General features: G+C 32.6%; 4 protein-coding genes across 4 annotated transcripts; 2 read left to right on the top strand and 2 right to left on the bottom strand.

Moving 5' to 3' along the window:
* LOC109336055 (transcription factor UPBEAT1-like) lies at positions 1-575 on the top strand. The gene has a single exon (XM_019572402.1). The coding sequence runs from the start codon at positions 129-131 to the stop codon at positions 495-497; it is 369 nt and encodes a 122-aa protein (XP_019427947.1). The 5' UTR covers positions 1-128; the 3' UTR covers positions 498-575.
* LOC109336053 (calcium-dependent protein kinase 11-like) lies at positions 1584-4962 on the top strand. Its single transcript, XM_019572400.1, has 7 exons — positions 1584-2271; positions 2935-3078; positions 3180-3332; positions 3438-3553; positions 3783-3950; positions 4093-4317; positions 4639-4962. Exons 1-7 carry the CDS (start codon positions 1722-1724, stop codon positions 4774-4776), a joined length of 1494 nt encoding a protein of 497 aa, XP_019427945.1. The 5' UTR covers positions 1584-1721; the 3' UTR covers positions 4777-4962.
* LOC109336054 (uncharacterized membrane protein At4g09580-like) lies at positions 5800-9111 on the bottom strand. Its single transcript, XM_019572401.1, has 4 exons — positions 8593-9111; positions 7475-7745; positions 7191-7361; positions 5800-6287 (listed from the first exon to the last, which is right to left on the bottom strand). Exons 1-4 carry the CDS (start codon positions 8871-8873, stop codon positions 6156-6158), a joined length of 855 nt encoding a protein of 284 aa, XP_019427946.1. The 5' UTR covers positions 8874-9111; the 3' UTR covers positions 5800-6155.
* Positions 10792-13557, bottom strand: LOC109335369 (NAC domain-containing protein 30-like). The gene is made up of 4 exons (XM_019571510.1): positions 13478-13557; positions 12438-12609; positions 11977-12248; positions 10792-11435 (listed from the first exon to the last, which is right to left on the bottom strand). Exons 1-4 carry the CDS (start codon positions 13496-13498, stop codon positions 10869-10871), a joined length of 1032 nt encoding a protein of 343 aa, XP_019427055.1. The 5' UTR covers positions 13499-13557; the 3' UTR covers positions 10792-10868.

Here is a 19067-nt window from a genome sequence, read left to right on the forward strand (position 1 = left end):
GCTCATGCACCATATATAAATATCCTCTTGTTATGTGTCATTTCATCTATAGCCCTTGTCTTGGATCCTGAATTTAAAAACTCAGAGCTCCATTAATCATAGTTGAGAGAAAACCTTGTGTTGAAGCTATGGGAATTTCTTCACAGCCTTCCCTTGTTTCCATGTCTTTGACAAATCTGCTTCAGGGAAGTGAAGGACACAGAAACTCATCATATGGGTATTTGTGGAACAAAGTGTTGGAAGGTGGTAAAGTCACAAAGAAAAGTGTCCAATATAAGAGGCCAAGAAGGATTCTAATGAAGAGAAGGGTTGGTTCTAGAAGAGGGGTTAAAGGAATACAGAGAAAGGTTAGAACATTGAAGAAACTTGTACCAAACAGTGAATCTTTGGAGTTGGATGGACTCTTCAGAGAAACAGCTGATTACATATTGGCTCTACAAACAAGAGTGAGAATCATGAAGGTTCTGGTTAATGTGTTGACAGGGTCTGATGAGTGATTCATTCATTTGTAAAGACATTATATTTATATTTTGTTTCTGTGTGGCTTATATAGTTATAGAAAGATTTGTTTTGGATGTTCAGTATATGTTTATTTTCATGTCATGCAAATTTAGATCAGTTATTTTTTATCATTTGAAAGTGTCAAAAGGTGAACCTATATTACTGGTTTATCCCAATTCATTGTTCTTAGTCATATATGTCTTTTTTGTATTAGTCAATCACCAATTGAGATACTTCTTATTTTTCACATTAAGATCGTAATCTTTATAATGTTTACAATAAAGAGGAAATGAAGTTAATATAGTTTTAACCATTGTGAATTCTTGATGTAACCAGTTCAATAACAAATTATAGGAAATGAAGTTAATATAACTAAGCACTATGAAAACATAAAAACTGATTACAGAGTGAAAATGATGCAAAGTATCCAAGTATTTTTTTTGTGTGACTTCATAAAAGGTGAAGGAAATATACTGGATATACATGTTTTTCAGTATATGCTTTCATATTATTGACCTTCTTATATGCAAGGTTGGTCCATGATATGATACTGTTATATATTTTTGCAAATCACTTATATCCATGATATATAGCTAAGCCACCATATGCTGATGGTGCTGGAAGTAGTTGCATAGAAAGTACAAAGTATACACATTCGTGGACCCTTTTGACCATTCCATTTTATATCTATAGTAAAATTATATTGAGAGATATGTCTCTGCAAAATTATTGTCGTGTACATAAATTATGTACATTATGCAGGGACCACACTACCTATAAGTAAGTTAGAGAGACAAAAACTTAAGAACTTCTTTTTTAACCCAAAAAGTTAGTGTTTTTAACAGAAAAAAGGGAAAATATTTTTAATGGACAGAAAATACTTAAATAGATATATAATATATGATACTTGGATTTGTATGTAAAGAATGATATATGACACACTAAGAATATATATTATGAAAAATGATGATATAGTATTATTTAATTTCCAATAATATTTAGTGCATGGTGATGCAGGAAGATATTATAGAATGAGTGGATTAACCCCACCAATAATATGAAGTAGCTTCTCAACCATTGAATATCAAATAACTAATTCAATCCAAGTTTACATTTACCCAAAAAAAACTGAGAGATCGAAAAAAAGGTAAAGAAACAAACTTTAATATCTTCAGATCATAACCATTTTGATTTTTCACCATTTCCTATTGAAAATTGAGATGCAGAAGCCTAACTTAGCATCAAAGTCTTCTTCAAAATGCACTACTGTGTTACCATATGAAACACCAAGGCTAAGAGATCATTACCTTCTTGGCAAGAAACTTGGGCAAGGCCAATTTGGGACAACATATCTATGCACTCACAAGGCCACAGGGAAGCTCTATGCATGCAAATCAATCCCAAAAAGGAAGCTTTTATGCAAAGAGGATTATGATGATGTGTGGAGAGAGATTCAGATCATGCATCATTTATCTGAACACCCAAATGTGGTGCAGATACAAGGAACCTATGAGGATTCTGTGTTTGTGCACCTTGTGATGGAGTTGTGTGCAGGGGGTGAACTTTTTGATAGGATTATTCAGAAGGGGCATTATAGTGAGAAAGAAGCTGTGAAACTGATCAAAACTATTGTTGGGGTGGTTGAGGCATGCCACTCTCTTGGTGTTATTCATAGAGATCTCAAGCCTGAGAATTTCTTGTTTGATACCCCTGGTGAAGATGCCATGATGAAGGCCACTGATTTTGGCCTCTCTGTGTTCTACAAGCCAGGTTCTTCATTCATTAATTTAATCATGTTTTGTGTATAACCCCATCTTTATTTTATTTTTATCATTAGGAGATTAATCATGTTCTGTGTATAACCCCATGTTTATTGTTCTTTTGTTTTCATCTTGTAATTTTAATCACTAGGAGATTAATAATGTTGTGTATAACCCATGTTTTTTTTATTTTAAATGATTTATTATCGAAAATTATGTCATCATTCGATCAATCATGTAGACGACCCCACCTAACCGACATCACTATTTGTATTGAATTTCACAATGCATGTACATGTCTTGGGTGATTTTACCATTGGTGTGTATACATTATATGCAAGATAAATTTGCATATCTCAGCAAAAATTAGTACCCAAAAATGGTTAGATATAGTTACCACAAAATATAAAATAAACACAGGGGAAGCAGGAGTCTAATAAAACACCCCATTTACAATACTTAATTATGGCTGACTTGTTCAAAATGCATTATTCTTCAGGGTTGTAGATAAAGGTATAGTTACTAGTTAGGTTGAATGTGTAAAGAGCAATGTTGTGCACCAGATGCACTTTCCTCTTAGTTTTGAACATAGATTTTCCATTGGCCATTTATCAGTCCCTAGTTAGTATAACTTATTATCATCCACTTTTATTTGTTTATTTTCTCTGTTCAGGACAATACTTCCATGATGTAGTTGGAAGTCCCTACTATGTTGCCCCTGAAGTGTTGTGCAAGCAATATGGACCGCACGTCGATGTATGGAGTGCTGGTGTTATCCTTTACATCATACTCAGTGGAGTCCCACCTTTCTGGGCTGGTAATGATCTTCATCTGCATTGCAGCTTTGAAGCTTTTCTTCATTGTATGTTCTTTAATCATCTAATTGTTATCTTATTTTTCCCTGAGCTGCTTTCACAGAAACTGAAGCCGGAATTTTCAAACAGATTCTACATGGAGAGGTAGATTTTGCATCTGAACCATGGCCAAATATCTCAGAAAGCGCTAAAGATTTGGTTAAAAAGATGCTGGATAGGGACCCGACGAGAAGAATTTCTGCTCATGAAGTCCTATGTGAGTTCCTTTTGTACTAGTTGTAACTTGATTTTCATGTTTTACTGGTTTATTAGAGTCACTGCTTTGTATCAGATGTAATGACACTGGGGTTTGTGTAATCAGGCCACCCATGGATTGTTGATGATACAGTTGCACCTGACAAACCTCTGGACTCTGCTGTTTTGACACGCCTGAAGCATTTCTCGGCGATGAATAAACTTAAGAAGATGGCGCTGCGTGTACGTTTAGTTATATCTACATGCACCTTAACCCATTTCACCTCGTGTTTGATTTCAACAATGATATTAATTTTGACTGAACTTTATTTTACTCAACCTATTCGTTGAGTTACGCAAATGAGTGATTTATTTGCATGAGCATATCAGTCTACGTCGATTTTATATGATTTTTATGCTCATCCATTTTGTATTATTTTATATGTATGTTAGTTCGAAAAATTGTTTTCAGGTCATAGCAGAAAGACTTTCAGAGGAAGAAATCGGCGGGTTAAAAGAGTTGTTCAAAATGATTGACACAGACAACAGTGGGACGATAACATTTGAGGAACTCAAGAGTGGTTTGAAAAGAGTAGGCTCTAATCTCATGGAATCTGAAATTAAATCCCTGATGGAAGCGGTAGGTAGATCATGAATATCATATAATGGAAATCAAAAGGAATCTGTTTTGTATTATTTCAAATAAGTTCATATTGTTTTTGCTTATTATTTTTAGAATGTTGAGTTGAATGATCATTCCCTTATTTTAAAAACTTTGGCAGGCTGATATAGACAATAATGGAACAATAGACTATGGTGAATTCCTTGCTGCTACACTGCACTTGAATAAGATGGAAAGAGAGGAGAATTTGGTTGCAGCTTTTGCCTATTTTGATAAAGATGGTAGTGGTTATATCACCATTGACGAGCTTCAACAGGCTTGCAAAGACTTCGGCCTAGGCGAAGTACGTCTGGATGATATGATCGAAGAGATCGACACAGACCATGTAAGTTACTCCGAACATGTTTGCGTAATTACCAATAGTACTTGTTGGATTGTTATCACCAACACCATCATTGATACCATCTATATTTTGTCTACAAAGTTAATGTCATCACCTGAACTTGTCTAGATTTTTTGTTTGGATTAGGTAAAGTTGATCTATAAGTCCTATCTCAAAAGAAATGTTACCTTGCTATACTACATATTCATTTAAGTCCTTAGTTCATAAATACAAAACAAATGAAGTCCAAAAAATAGGATTTTTCCTCTTCTTTCTGGTGTAGATATTTGGTTACTGATCCTAATTCTGTTACCTCTTTCTCAGGATGGGAGAATTGATTATGGAGAGTTTGCAGCAATGATGAAAAAGGGTGATCCAGATATGGGTAGGAGCAGAACCATGAAAGGAAATTTGAACTTCAACATAGCAGATGCATTTGCAGCTAAAGAAGATTCTTCTTGATATGCTAACTGAGCTAATCATTTGTACAGTTAGGAAAACATGATGGTAGAAGAAAAACCATATTCAAGTTTATTGTAGATCTACATGATTATCATCTGTCAAGTACTGGAACTTTGTTTACATTTTTAAGCTATTGTTTAATAATTTCTCTGGCAACATCTAATGAAGTTGAGTATTTTCTACACATGATGTTGTCTTGAATAGAAAAAGAAAGCATGGGCAAGTATTTGGTATCTAAAAAAAGGAGCTTGTTAACATGTTGAACCTCTTTTTTAGTTTAATCATGTTAGTATTGTTGTGTAATAAAAGAATGTGACTAAAATGTCCATAATGCTATGTTGGAATAGGTTTGATGACAATTTTCAAACCATTCTAACTAGGTTCATGATCATGAAGTTATGACTCATTCCCTGCTGCATTAAATACACTTTCCCTGTATCTCATTTGCAGTCTCAATCTGCACTAAAGTTGAATAGTTGATTTCAGTCTCCTTAATGTTATGTTATCATTGAGTTTGTGAGTTCAATTTTGAGTGACTAAAATGAACTTATTATCTTAATAAGTTGAATTTGCACCTTACATATTTCACCAAACTAAGCACATTGGGGCCCTAACGAAGATTGTTTTAATAGCTATAGAGGATGAATTCGAAAAGGATTGGAGGGCCCCACATAAATAAAAATATATTTATTGAATTTTTTTAAGAAAGTATTATTTTTTTCTGAAAATTTGTTATATGTGTAATAAAAGAGAGCAAAAAATACAAAAGTATATATATGTAAAATAAATATTTAAAAAAATACATTTTTTGTTTTGTTATATACATGTGAAATAAATACAAAAACATTAATTTTTTTGTTTTGTTATAACACTAAACTGAGAGAATAAACAACGTTGTGGCTGTTATTGCTCACCAGAATCCAAATCTTACACGGTCTACCATTTCCACAAGCATGAAAGGCACTGAAAATACCATAAGGCTATGAGATGATGGAAAATAAGTAATAAAATAGAATAACTAACAGAAAGAATAACGGTAGAGCTTCTCTGCTATATATATATCTTAATATTCAATAAACAAGAATTGGTGCAGAGCAAAAGCCAGTTCCTATATGATGTAAGGCATGTATGCATACACACTGCAAAAGAACATGAATCGAACTACATAGGATTGAACGACATCATATTGTTCTATCAACATTAATAATTTAAATGCTGCCGACCAAACCCCATGAGCTGAGGCTGAACAGGTTTGTCACCACTCACTAAGTGTAGCATCACTATCCCCTCCCAATAAAAAAGAAAAAGAACAAAGAAGAGGCTCCACCCTAAATAAATTGGAGGGTATGCCACTGTTATAATTAACAATAATAAGCCTTTCATTCGTATACTCGCTTCCTCTTCAGAAGCGTCGGAAGTATGGCAACAAAACCAATGAAGAAAAGAACTGACAATGTCTTAATATCATATAGATCCCTCACTGACTTTAGATCTCCAAGAGCAAGACCAGCCTGGTTAAACAACAATGGAGGAGTTAGGAGTATCATAAAAGAAATGCAGAAAAACAGCTCCAAAAAGTTACACAGCAGAATAGAAAATAGTCTATTAATAGCTTCTCCATCCATCAGTTTGGACTTACAACAACCAATCCTTAATTCCAGTGGAGCCGGCTAAATGGATTGAACGACGCCCATCATTTCGGAATTAAAGGAAACAAAAATACATGCTGGTTAAAAATCAAAGCATGACATTCAGGGGTCACACAGGAAAACCATACTGACATGTAATCAGAGAAAAAAAATGTATGTGCAACAAACTGTTTTTTATTGAATAAATGAAGAAACAAATCTGCCATGAAACATTCTCTTGGAAATACATGGTAAGACTGTGTACTGTAGACCACATAATAGACCTTACGCATAGCAAGAGCTTTATAGCACCAGATTGCCCTTTTAGCTAAAAATCGGTGAGTACTGGATGTCAAAATGGAACCAATCTAATCACTTCAATTATAAAATTCTGCCAAGTCACTGAACTTCTGAGCCTATGAGAGAAGAGGGTTTGGATGCAGTTCTCTGATGGCAGAGTACTCACAGGAAAGTCTGCAATATGGACTGGAGGAATCTAAATGTAGAAAAGGATTGGTAGGAAATATGGTTAGTTTTTAACTAGTTAGGTTAGTTATAGGAGCAGAACATATGAATGGGCCATTGGTGTCAATGTACCAAATTATTGAATCATATTGGTAAATATGAATTCATTTTGAGTCTCTCATGAAAGTAGGCAACCACAAGAAACTAACTAAAATGAGGTGAACACACGTCATACTTAATGCAAATAAATAGAGTTCATAACAGCAAGATTTTACCTAAAACTTAAAATAAAATAGCAGTAAGATGGGCACAATAACTTACTCTGACAGTGATATATGCGGCTGGAATAAGACCGATCAATGTTCCCAAGAAGAATGTATGAAATGGTACATCAACAATTGGAGATGCCAAATTGATGAAAAGATTTGGCAATGTTGGGGTTACCCTCAGAAAAAGCATATAGTTAAAGAGCTTATCCCTACGCTTTGCTATCTGATTAAACCAACAAAAAACCAGGTTAACACAGTTGAGTGTTGACTCAATAATATTTCTATGTTAGGTAATCTCGAGATAAACATCATAGAAGGTGGAAAAGAAACACAAACCTCAGCTTGGAAAAACCTTAACTTCTCAGGCCACAACCAAGAAACTAAAGGCCTTCCAATTAACTTAGACAAAAAGAAGCATGACGATGCTCCAGCGGTGGCATTGAAAACAACTAACATGATCCCTCGAACAACTCCAAAAAGAGCCCCAGCTAACAAGGACATGAAAATTGTTCCTGGAATCATAAAAGTCTGCATGAAGATGTAGGTGGAGCAGTAACCAAGAATGAATTGTGCAGGATGGTTTTTTGCATACGTTGAAAGATAGTTTCTGCAGAAAAGTAAACCATGTGGATGAAACACAATAACTATATGTAGGTTGAAAGTTGAAACCATCAAGCAACGCATTACAACTCAAATCCTACTTAGTGTGTGTTTGAATTGCTTTATATCATATTTAGAATAGCTCACAACTAAAATCTATATCTTTCAGAGAGTCCTTTAAGGGAATGTTTGCAAGTTGGGTTTTGAAGGGGAAAGAAGGAAAAGGGAAGACTTCAGAGCCATGAAATACACTTGTGAGATGACTCTGAAGCCTTCCCTTTTCATTCTTTTCACTCCAAAACCCAACTTAGCAGACAAACCCTAAGGGTACCCGAGTTTGTAAAGTTCAAATTTGGTCCCTATGAATCTCCAATGACAATCAGAATAATCCCTAATAGGGACTAATGTGCATCTAAATATTGTCCTGAAATGACTATTTTGATATGCATTTGAGCTTCTCGAGTGCCAAATTTAGATAAAAAAAATTATGATTTTTCATTTCACATGACTAAATTAGATTGAAATTCTTTCCTAGGTGTGAATTCAGGTATTCACTCTTTCCCTTTGATTTAATCTAATCAAAATGTCTAAAGATGATCTCTGCAAGGAAGAGAAGAAATTATAGTAACCGGCTAAATGCAAATAGATTGAAACATTGAAGCTCATCACAATTCACATGTATCACTTTCTCTCTATTCTCTAACCTGCACCCAATAAATAAAAGCGTGTAGGACAAACACTTTTCCTATGACCATATAATCATAAAAACAATAACTCCTTCGCCATAAAAAGAAAGCATTTTTGTACAGCGAATGAAATCAAAAGCTAATAAAAAGAGAAGAAAAATAATGTACTTGAGGAGGCGAAGATCCGAAAGGGTGCGAGGGAGTTTGATGTGACCTTTCTCAGCAGGAGGCATAGTGAGATAAATGAAGAATAACCCTATCGAGAACACCAAGAACACGCCAATGGCCACGCCGAATTCCCACGTCTTGAATGGAAACTTCTCCCATCTAGGCTTCTTGGCGGAAGGGGAATCTTCTTCCTCCGCCTCCGTCGCGCCACCGTCATTCTCTATGTCCCTTGACAGCCAAGCACTGTCACCCGCCGTCGCCAAGTTCCTCGGCGCCGCCATTATGTGGATCCAATCACGGTGATCCCATCCAAGTTGGTGATGGATCAGTGAGTGAGAATTGGAGAAATTGAAGGTGAAAACGAAAAAGCTTAGTGAGAGAGAGAGTGTGTTGATTTGATGAAAACCCTAATAATTGAATTTGGGGGTTGAAGAGAGAGAGAGATTCTTATAATGAAATGTAGCTGGATACGTTTTTGTTAGAGAGAGAATAAAAGCTTTTGTGTTTGAAGACAGTGTGAAGAAGAAAGTCATTATTCATTTATTACACCTATTCTTTTATATTTCATGTTGTTATCTTCTCACCTCAAGAGTTAACTGTATATATCTATATGATATAATTGAGGCTCTTTCTGCCATGTTGTTCTTTTTTTCCTACCATTAAAAATGTGACATATATCATAATTTAAGGATATAGCACTACTTTTTTTTCTATTTGGGTTTCCTTTTTGTCTTTGGCTTTTAGCATGTTGCTACCAAATAAATAAAGCCTCCTGGTCAAATATTATGTATAATAAATTTTGAGTTTGCTTCATTATGTTATATAATTTGCCTCAACTATGATTTATTTACTATGCCCCTAATTTGGTTAGTGCCCTTCTTGTTTCATCATTTTTTGCTCATTTGTTTGTATTAATTAGAAGTTAAAGAAAATTTGACAAAAGAATCTCAATGCAAAGTAAAAATAATGAGATTAAAAATATTGTAAATGATTATAGTTTATTACCTTTTTTTTATCAGATATCATTAACCCATTAGGGGCTTAGAGGAAGTATACATTTTTAGTAAAAGAAAATCATTTTTGCCATAATCAATTATAAAAATGGGCTATTCAACTTGATCTAACTCAATCTAAAAAAACTTATCCTTAATTCGATTATCAAAACAAAGTTGGAGTCTGACTCTATGTAAGTAAGAAGCTAACTCTGAATATTTGTTTAGATATTTCCTTTTTAGAGGAAATATGAAAATATTACCCTATTTCTTTTTTCACAAAATGGATATAATACTTGATGTGTTAGAAAACTAAAATTGCTATATCATTTTGGAGAGTGATTTGAGATAATTTTTTTAAGATTTATTAAAAAATATATATATATCCATGTACCACCAAGAAATTATTAGTGATAACTTCCAAAGAAAGTGACAAAGAAAATCAAGAGGGAAGCATTGAGACCATTTCCTTATAAATATAACAATGCCAAGGTGATTTTCATGGACAGTATTTACTTAGCATCTTTGTTTTATAAGAGTGTTATTCGGTTAGGATATTGGATAGTAGTATAACGGTTTAACTGGTGGTTCATTAATTAAATCGTATACCAATGAAATTAAATATACATATATAACATATTAATTTTAAATAAAACCAATTATTTTATATTTTCATTAAAAAATTAATTTTAAATAAAAACTGGCCGGTATGACAAGTACGGTTCAATTGAAAACCGGTAGGATGAATGGTTTTGACCGATTTTAACTGGTTTTAATCGGTATGATTGCACGACCAATATAATTATTATACCATACTAATATTAAGATGATTCACCAATTTACTGGTTGAAGATGAAATAGTTTTAATAACAATTTATAAGTGAGGATTAAAGAGAATGTACATTTTATAAGTGACATAGGCAAAACCAATAAAAAAGTTAAACTTAGTACAAAGAAGAAGTTAAACAAAAAAGTTTATTTCTAAACAAAGTGACGATTCATTGTTCAGGTGAATCTCCATTATCACGAAAAAATAGATATAATATTATCTCCTAATTAAACCATCTTTAAGAAGCGGGCTTCCATAGATCTCAAACAACTTCTACTTTAGCTTAAGGCAAGATAAAACGGAACACAGTTATTTTCATACCGGAGGTAATCCTATCCGAGAATATCCACAGGTATGTGAGGCTATTTTTTTCCATCCACATGACTCGAACCTAAAACATTGCTTAAGGGGAATCAAACATGTACCAATTGAACCAACACCCATTAGTAAACAAGTTATGAATCAGGAAAGCATCCTAGTATGTGACTGGCTTGATTTTGAGGTTGTAGTTCATGGCTATGTAGCATCATCAAGGGCAAATTTTGATGTGAAAAGTAAGCTGAAGAATCTGTTAATTGTGAAGCAAACAAATTATCCAAGCTTTTCCAATCAACACCACCAACTTGTCCATTGTTATCATTGCACCTTTCATCACTGCAATATTCTTTATTTGTTACACCATTATGATGTTGTAATTCATTGCATTCTTTTATTGCCATATTTGCTGATAGAGATGCATTGGGACTATCTAGCTGTGGAAGCTCAATTTGTTGTTTTTGATCCATAATAGCAGTATGGTTTGGTAGAAATAACTCTTGCTGTTCTGAGCTAAAGGGGATACTACTATTAAAACTTGAACCTTCAGCAAGATGAAGCACATTATTATGAGTTTCATTTAAGATATCTGCAAATGTTAATGGTCTTGCATAGTGTGGTTGTTGGTTACTACACCATGGTTCAAAACCTGGCCTGTGACTTGGAATAGGCTTTTTAAATGCTCGGCACACAACCCATCCTTCTTCCTGCAGTAATCAACTTCCATGTTCAGAATTTTGATCTCATAAGTCTTGAGATATAAGTGTTATTTCTGTATAGTATTTTTCATATAATATATATATATATATAGAATGAGAATATGTGTAGTGAGTTTATTGCACTTTGCTTCTTGGTCTTTAAGAAAGTGAATGTATTGTCATTACATGTTTGAAATTTGTTGTATTAAGGCTTTCTATATATAGCAAAGACTTCTCTAATAGTGGCTCATGCTTGAAAATATGTTATTGAGGGTGTGACACATTTTGTTATAAGGTGTAGAAAGAAAAGGACTATATAAAAAAAGAAGAATATGAAGAGGAAGAAGAACTATCTGGAGTGATTAGAATAGTTTTGACAAGCCTATTTATCAAAATGACATTTAGAAACCACCTTTTCATATTATTATTTAGAGTAAATGGATTATTAGAAACCACCTTTGCATTAATTTGCTTTGTTAGGAGCATATATTATACATAACTGAAATCACAATAGTAATCACAGATTCATGAAGACAGAATAAAAGCTTACTTGTGTAGGACCATGTTCAGAGGTTTGATGCCTATACTCATGCATTATCCAATCAGTTTTCCTTCCATTTGGGGCACGACCCTCATAGAAAACAAGTGTCTTTCTCATTCCTATCATTCTGTTTTTGGACATCACAGCTTTGTCCCTTCCTGTTGCTTTCCAGAATCCAGCAACAGTAGCCCTATTAGTTCTTGTTCCTGTTGGATACTTCTTATCTTTGTGGCTGAAAAAGTACCACTCATTCTGTTCCTCATATCCTTGCTTGCATCTATCTGCATTTTTTCAACCACATAAGTTTCTAACTATAATTGCATCTAGCTCACTCCAGATAGTTATTATGATAACCTAAAGTTTCTTAAATTGCCCATAAATGAAAGATCAAGTCCCTTTATTTGAGATAGAATTATTTACATAAACCCACATATATATATATACACACACAATGTGATTACTCTACGTACCTTGTATGTCCCATGGTTCAATTTTATAGAGATCGATCTCAACAATAACATCTAGGTCAATTTTTAGCGAATTTATCTTCCTCTTGAGGTAATACCCCACAAGTTCTTCTTCTGTTGGATGAAATCTAAATCCAGGAGGTACACATGACTCCATATCCATTGATGGTCTTTCCTGAAAGAAGCAATAAACGATAATGAGTCAAGATTACTGTGGCAAATTATATATGATTTGGTTTTAATTTCAATATACATAATAAAAGCTTATCTCCAACCAAAAAAATAACAGCTTATCTTGTTTCTCATTAATGTGGATCAAAAGAAAAAACTATTACAGGATTAAAGGGAGTATTGGAGGATGAGGACATAATAGTTGGACCACTGCCTTCGTTTTTTATCAATTTGTCATAATAGTTTATACACTCATAGCTCTATACAAAAGCACCTAGGGCTGAAATATATAGTAGTAATGATGATGAAGCCAACAATTATGCAGCATGTGCAATGACAAAATTGGCACACCATGTGGAACCCACCATTAATAAAAACAAATTTACTAATTACATATTATTAATCCCAAGAAAAGCTCATTTTGTTATGCCTTTAGTTGCATGACATGAACTAGAGAAAAAGTATATTGAACACAAAAGCTATAGGCCGAAAAGCTTGACTTTGCTGTCACTAGCATGTCACATTTCTTTGAGTGCAGTGCACTACTCCCAATACCTGCTGCTGGTGGAGAAAGACTTGCCTGAAGAAAATATCGTTGGTCACCATTCATGACCACCACGAATAGCATAGCATGCTAGAGAAACAAAGTTCCATTCATCAACATATATAAGCTAGTTTTCAGAATTATCCAAGGACACAATTGCTGGACAATCAACTATATATATATATATATATATCAAGAAAAGAAAAAGAATTAATAGTTATACTATATGAGGTATGAACACTATACATATAGTATTTTCACTTTGCTGAAATTCCTCGAATATGGTGTTGATTCTTTAAATTAAAAAAACAATAGATATGAAACTCACAGAAAGTTGGGTTACTGTCATATTTCTTCTTTACCTTGTTACAGACACTGGAGAAGAAGGAGAGATGTGTTGGACTACTTAAGGTGAAGGTGCAATGTTTGTTTGTTTAAGGAGAAGAGAGAGCAGCCACTATATATATGTAATTGCTAAAGCACATTTGTATACAGAGAAGAGAATGTTGTACAAAAGAAACATAAGAATTATATATATATACTAAGAATGTTGTAAATGAAGTTGGTGATTGCGCGTGGGGTGGCAAATAGATAGAAAGGTGTTTGTTTGGACGGCGTGGCACTAAGTTTTCACGCCACCCCCAAACTCTACCGCTATATTTTATCCTAAGATACCATGTCACATATAAGTGTAATTTGTACATCATATACAAAACAAATTAAAAGTAAGGTATATCCTAGTAGATGGTTAAGTCGTGCTTGTGAGTGTTTGGGTCTTTCTAATTGCATTATCACATTATCACATATTCTGCATAAGGATCAATTATAGTTTTTACTTGCATTATCACATTTTACAAGGCCAGTAAAATCAACTAGAGGGTAACACACAACACAAATATAATGTACATGAATTTGTCTGTTTGGTGAACGGTCTCTCTACATTTACCACCATTGCTTCCTTGACATGTCAGACTCCAAAGCTGTCTATAACAAGTGTTAATCATTTCTATCTTCCATCACTTTAATGTTTTCATATGCATACCACAAGAGCTCCACCATATATAGTTTATCCATTTATTTCACTGGTTCAGGTTAATTTGATTGATGTGTACGTAACACAAGACCTCCACCATAATTAATATTTTCTATACATGCATATATGAACATCATATAGGTTTTCCTCTTCAATTTGCAGTCTATATACACTGCATGCAATATATATATATATATATATATATATATATATGAAACAAGACCTTCTGTTTCTCTTAACAGATAGTCAGGTAGAGTTCCAACTACATGACTTAATTATTGAGAAAGAATAGTTTTATATATTATCTCTTGCTAAAAGTATTAGTAACTAATGCAGGTTTCTTTGAGAACAATACACTCTTTTAGTATATAAAAAGTAATGAACATAAGTGGATAGAAAAGGTCATTTTATATATACAATGACCTGGTTTAATTTGGTGAAAGATAGTCAAAAAAATATTACCATATAAAAGATCTAATTATGAATGTGTGATAATATAAAAATATGTTAATACTTAATTTTATTGTACAAATAATAAAACCCTTTTATTTATTAAAAAACCGATACTCTACTTTTCAAGGGTTTGTATTATACAAAGCGAACCCATTAGTTTAAAAAATAAATGAGCTTCAAATCTAGCTAGCACACAAATATCACTTATTAAATGAAAGAATAGTGGAGATGGATCAAAAGCCGAAAGCTTGTATAGAAAGGTTAGGAACATCAACTATGAATTAAGTAATGGTTTAATCATGAGACTGACGTCATTTTGTTTCAACACTTTGTTTACATACTTTGTTTGTGTTTGTCTCTACTGTACACTGTTTATTAAAACTAATTAAGGTGCTCATCAGATGTTGGGTTTCTTTAAGTATGACACATCGGATGCGGGAGGAAGGAAATAGTTTATAATTAAAAAATGATCATGAAACTAATACCTTAAAATTTTGGTTTAAGACGTGATGACTCATTTGTAACTTTACACTCTTCCTATATCCGATAATTAAGCAGGCTAAGCTGGTGTGATTGCTACCCTATCCACTTTTTAAGGTAGGTAGTTAATCAAAGTGCTTCAATTTAAATTAATCCCTAACATAATGCCAATGGAGCTACAAATTTTTTATGAAGAACGCAAATAAAAAAATTATCATGTTCAATGACCCAATTACGAATTTTGTTAGTGCAATGTCTAATTGAACTTTGAAGTTTCTCAAAAAAATCCAATAAATATAATTTTGTGTAGTATGATGTATGCACCACTTCCACTTGAACACATTAAAGGCACTCTAGCTGAAAGAAACAAGTTAAATAAATATATGAAAAGTATTCTTTGCTTCTAAATCTATCTCATGTATATTTTATCTATTGGTGTGGAGCAGGTTGCTTATGTACGAGCCCTGAAGTTCTGTAAATTGGTTTATTAGCTTTCAAACAAATAACATCAAATTAAAAATACAGAGTTCATGATTGTATGAGGGTATGAGGGAAAAAAGTGCATTATCATATAACGTTTTGTTGAAAGTTGTCACACCCCTTTTATTATATGAAGGTTGTTCTTATTTGTTAACCAGTAAAGTGTATGATATTCTGTCCGAACAAATATATCTCATAACTTTAATCGATGTTTAAGGATTCAATGAATCTTACACTTATACCAATGACCAGCTCCTTCTTAAATCACCAAGATCATTCATTTTCAATAGTAAACAGAACTTGTCTAGACAAAGCATGGTCATATATGCTAGACATGTCGTAAACAACATGTTAATCTGCAATAGAAATAAAGTTAAAAGCATGTGACATGTACAAAGACTAACTAAATTATCAAACAAAATGTAAGTTATGGCCATAAAGAAGTTTATCGACTACATAATTGACATAACAGTATCTTCAATGGAAGAAACAAATTAAATTAAATTAGAGGTGAAAATGAAACTGATGTTAACGAATCACCTTATCAATATTCTACTCTAGAAAACACTCCTTTAACTAACAAATTTATCTTCAATTTTAATTTTACTAAGAAATAAAGAAAAACAGATGGAAAATCATGGGTCCCATCTCAAATTATCATAGATCACAGAAAATCATGAAGCCCAATCTGATAAAATCATCAGAATCTGATATGATCTACCGACTTTACCTTTTCAATGATAATTTTAATGCTGTAATTATTGGTTAAGATAGGTTTTCCCTTTCTCATTGGCTATATATAATTATATATAATTCACTATCATTCTTTGATTAAGAGATGCTAAATGAGTGTGAAATTCTACTTTTTGTCTTTAACTAATTCACACTATGCAAAGGGTTAAGTCAATTAGTGCTTAACAACAACAAAACTAAACTCATAATTATCATTGGCTCGTGTAGAAGGACTTAATATGTGTGAATCTTATGCCAGAGACATAGACATAGCCTAATAGTAATGGACTAAGATCACCAGTTTCGAATGGTATTTCATTCTATGTCCCAAACCAATTAAAATATGACATTTTATTATTTTTTGTTTTTATAATTTTTCTTTTATTCATATGGCAAAATGTGATAGGCTTAGATAAGGAATATGATATAGTGCATGTGCACGACTATTATGTTTTTTCAGCCAATACATGACCATATATGTAAATATGTATACACAGTCAGTACATCATCTACTGTTTATTTGAATTATTTTGTCTGAAAAGTCAATGATGATAAAAATGAATGTTGGATAATACAATAACAGTATAAAAAACTCTTACATTATCGATGTATACATCTTTTTTTCAATGCAGAATTGTTATTCAAAAGAGACAATAACCATCAACTTTGTCCTCAAGAAATGTGCCACCAAATAAGTTTCAGAAAAAGTTAAAATGTCTTGTATTATAAAATTAAGTTGGTAGATAATTTAAAACTAATATAAATTATAATAGAGTATTACATCGTCGTTCAATCAATATAATATATCATACTGGTCGTTCCACCCATATAATATATCCTACTAGTTTGATTAATCCTAAATTATTGCTATTACCTTGTTGTTGCATATGATTTAATTTAAAATGACACAAAGTAAGTTTCTAAAAGAACTAATCTAGTGACAAATTTATAAAATGAGATTGATAATACTGGTTTTTATAATATTCTTTTACAAAGTATAGCCTCTCTCTTTTTTCCTAGCATGAGATATAGGTATGTTTTGCAAAAGCAAGGAAATGGCTCAGGAATCTTGATTTCAGTGCCAGCACCAAAACTTGTGTGTGAACAAGATGCAAAATTCATTGGTTGAAAGAGAAAAGGCCCATTATTATTTTAGCATGCAACATAAGGAAGAAAGGATAATGATTGTGATATATTTCCTGTTCCCTGATTTTATCAATACTCTATGATGTGTAATACAACAAAAAGGGACTTACATTTTCGCTTGTGTTATTTCTTTCTTTTATTCTATTTTATTTCCTCTGCTTTTTCTTAGACATAAGGATTCACTCAATATATTCAATCATATTGTGGCCAAAAACATGTAACACGTTCACACTGGTTGTGATTCAGCTTCAGTTTTTGTTGGAAGTAGCAGCTATTAGCCATACCAAATTAAATTAAAAAATATTCTCCTAAACCTTCTTTTTGTGTGTAAAAGGTGTAGGGAAAAGAGATATAGAAAGAGAAAGAGATGAGATATATATGATAAGAAGTGAAAGATAAAATGAAAAATCAAATGTAAGAGATAGTGTAGAGAAAGAAGACAAAAATGCACTACTCAATTAAAATTAGTTGAGTAAGCATAAAACTTCAGCCTCAGTTCAAAAGGGTACTGGAATAATTAGCTAGGAACTTATTGTGTTCATATTTAGTACACTTATTTGTATGTTTGAAATATGAATCATGGGTGATTTCAATTTTTTGGTATTTACCAATGATCTCATCAACCAAAAATTGAAGACTAAACCCTTCAAAGTGAACCCTACTATTGGAAGGTGAATTGGGAGGATACTGGACCCTACTATTACAATACAATGCTCATCATTTTCATTAGGAGGTGTGGCGGGTTTGTTAAAATAGTTAAACTTTTGTTAGTCGTAATATTGTTTTCGCTAATCGATTAAGAGTTCAATTAATCGATTAATAAGTTAGTTATTAGTTAGATATTGTAGTATATAGAGAGTTATTCATTTATTCCTTGTAACTCAATTCAATATAAAAAGTTTTCATTTTCTCATTCATAATTTTCTCTCGTACTTCTTGATTAGTCAAGAAGATTTCTTTAATGACTCTACCATTTTAAGAGGGTTACTCCATCAAGCAGAGAAATAGTGCAGATCAAGCAAATTGAGGCATTTGGGGCTGTTTGTGGGACTCCTGCAAGAGGTTGGGGATTATTGAGTCCCACATACATTAAATGTATTTAAAAAGCATACATTTTCAACTGTCCTCATTATATAATCCATACATAGATCTATTGGCTTTTTTAACATCTAACATTCTAGAAGAAAGTTTAAGCTTAACCCAAGTTTGATAATGACATGCCTTGTGTTACAACTCACGTTGTCTCTTTTTTTAAATTCTCCTAAAAATATATGTCAGACGGATTGATGATTACTTTCTGGGATCATTCCTTTTGTTGTTTAGGATAAGGTACACAACTTTTTTTGTTTTTATGTCTCACACTAATCAAATTTTACAAAATAATATTAAAATATTAATTTTTGTTTTATAATTTTTTTTAAATAAATTGAGTTTTTTTATTGAAGTGAAACAATAGAGACATATAATCCATCTTGTTCCTTCCTATAGCTCTATATATGTGATTTTATAATTTGGTACATATATTAATTGGATTTAATATGTATACTGACAGTGTAAGTGTTTTTTACATTATTCTTCATTATTCATGTGTTAA

The sequence above is a fragment of the Lupinus angustifolius genome, chromosome LG20 (genome assembly GCF_001865875.1).
Source record: "Lupinus angustifolius cultivar Tanjil chromosome LG20, LupAngTanjil_v1.0, whole genome shotgun sequence".
Classification (NCBI taxonomy): Eukaryota; Viridiplantae; Streptophyta; class Magnoliopsida; order Fabales; family Fabaceae; genus Lupinus; species Lupinus angustifolius.

Coding starts and splice junctions, on each gene's coding strand:
- LOC109336053 (XM_019572400.1), top strand. CDS start 1,722: ATGCAGAAGCCTAACTTAGCATCAAAGTCTTCTTCAAAATGCACTACT. Junction 3,554..3,782: donor TTAAGAAGATGGCGCTGCGT/GTACGTTTAGTT, acceptor AATTGTTTTCAG/GTCATAGCAGAAAGACTTTC. Junction 3,951..4,092: donor TTAAATCCCTGATGGAAGCG/GTAGGTAGATCA, acceptor AAACTTTGGCAG/GCTGATATAGACAATAATGG.
- LOC109336054 (XM_019572401.1), bottom strand. CDS start 8,873: ATGGCGGCGCCGAGGAACTTGGCGACGGCGGGTGACAGTGCTTGGCTG. Junction 7,362..7,474: donor TAAGGTTTTTCCAAGCTGAG/GTTTGTGTTTCT, acceptor TGGTTTAATCAG/ATAGCAAAGCGTAGGGATAA. Junction 6,288..7,190: donor CCGCATATATCACTGTCAGA/GTAAGTTATTGT, acceptor TTGTTTAACCAG/GCTGGTCTTGCTCTTGGAGA.
- LOC109336055 (XM_019572402.1), top strand. CDS start 129: ATGGGAATTTCTTCACAGCCTTCCCTTGTTTCCATGTCTTTGACAAAT.
- LOC109335369 (XM_019571510.1), bottom strand. CDS start 13,498: ATGACAGTAACCCAACTTTCT. Junction 12,610..13,477: donor TGACAGTAACCCAACTTTCT/GTGAGTTTCATA, acceptor TGCTTCTTTCAG/GAAAGACCATCAATGGATAT. Junction 11,436..11,976: donor CTGAACATGGTCCTACACAA/GTAAGCTTTTAT, acceptor TGATTACTGCAG/GAAGAAGGATGGGTTGTGTG.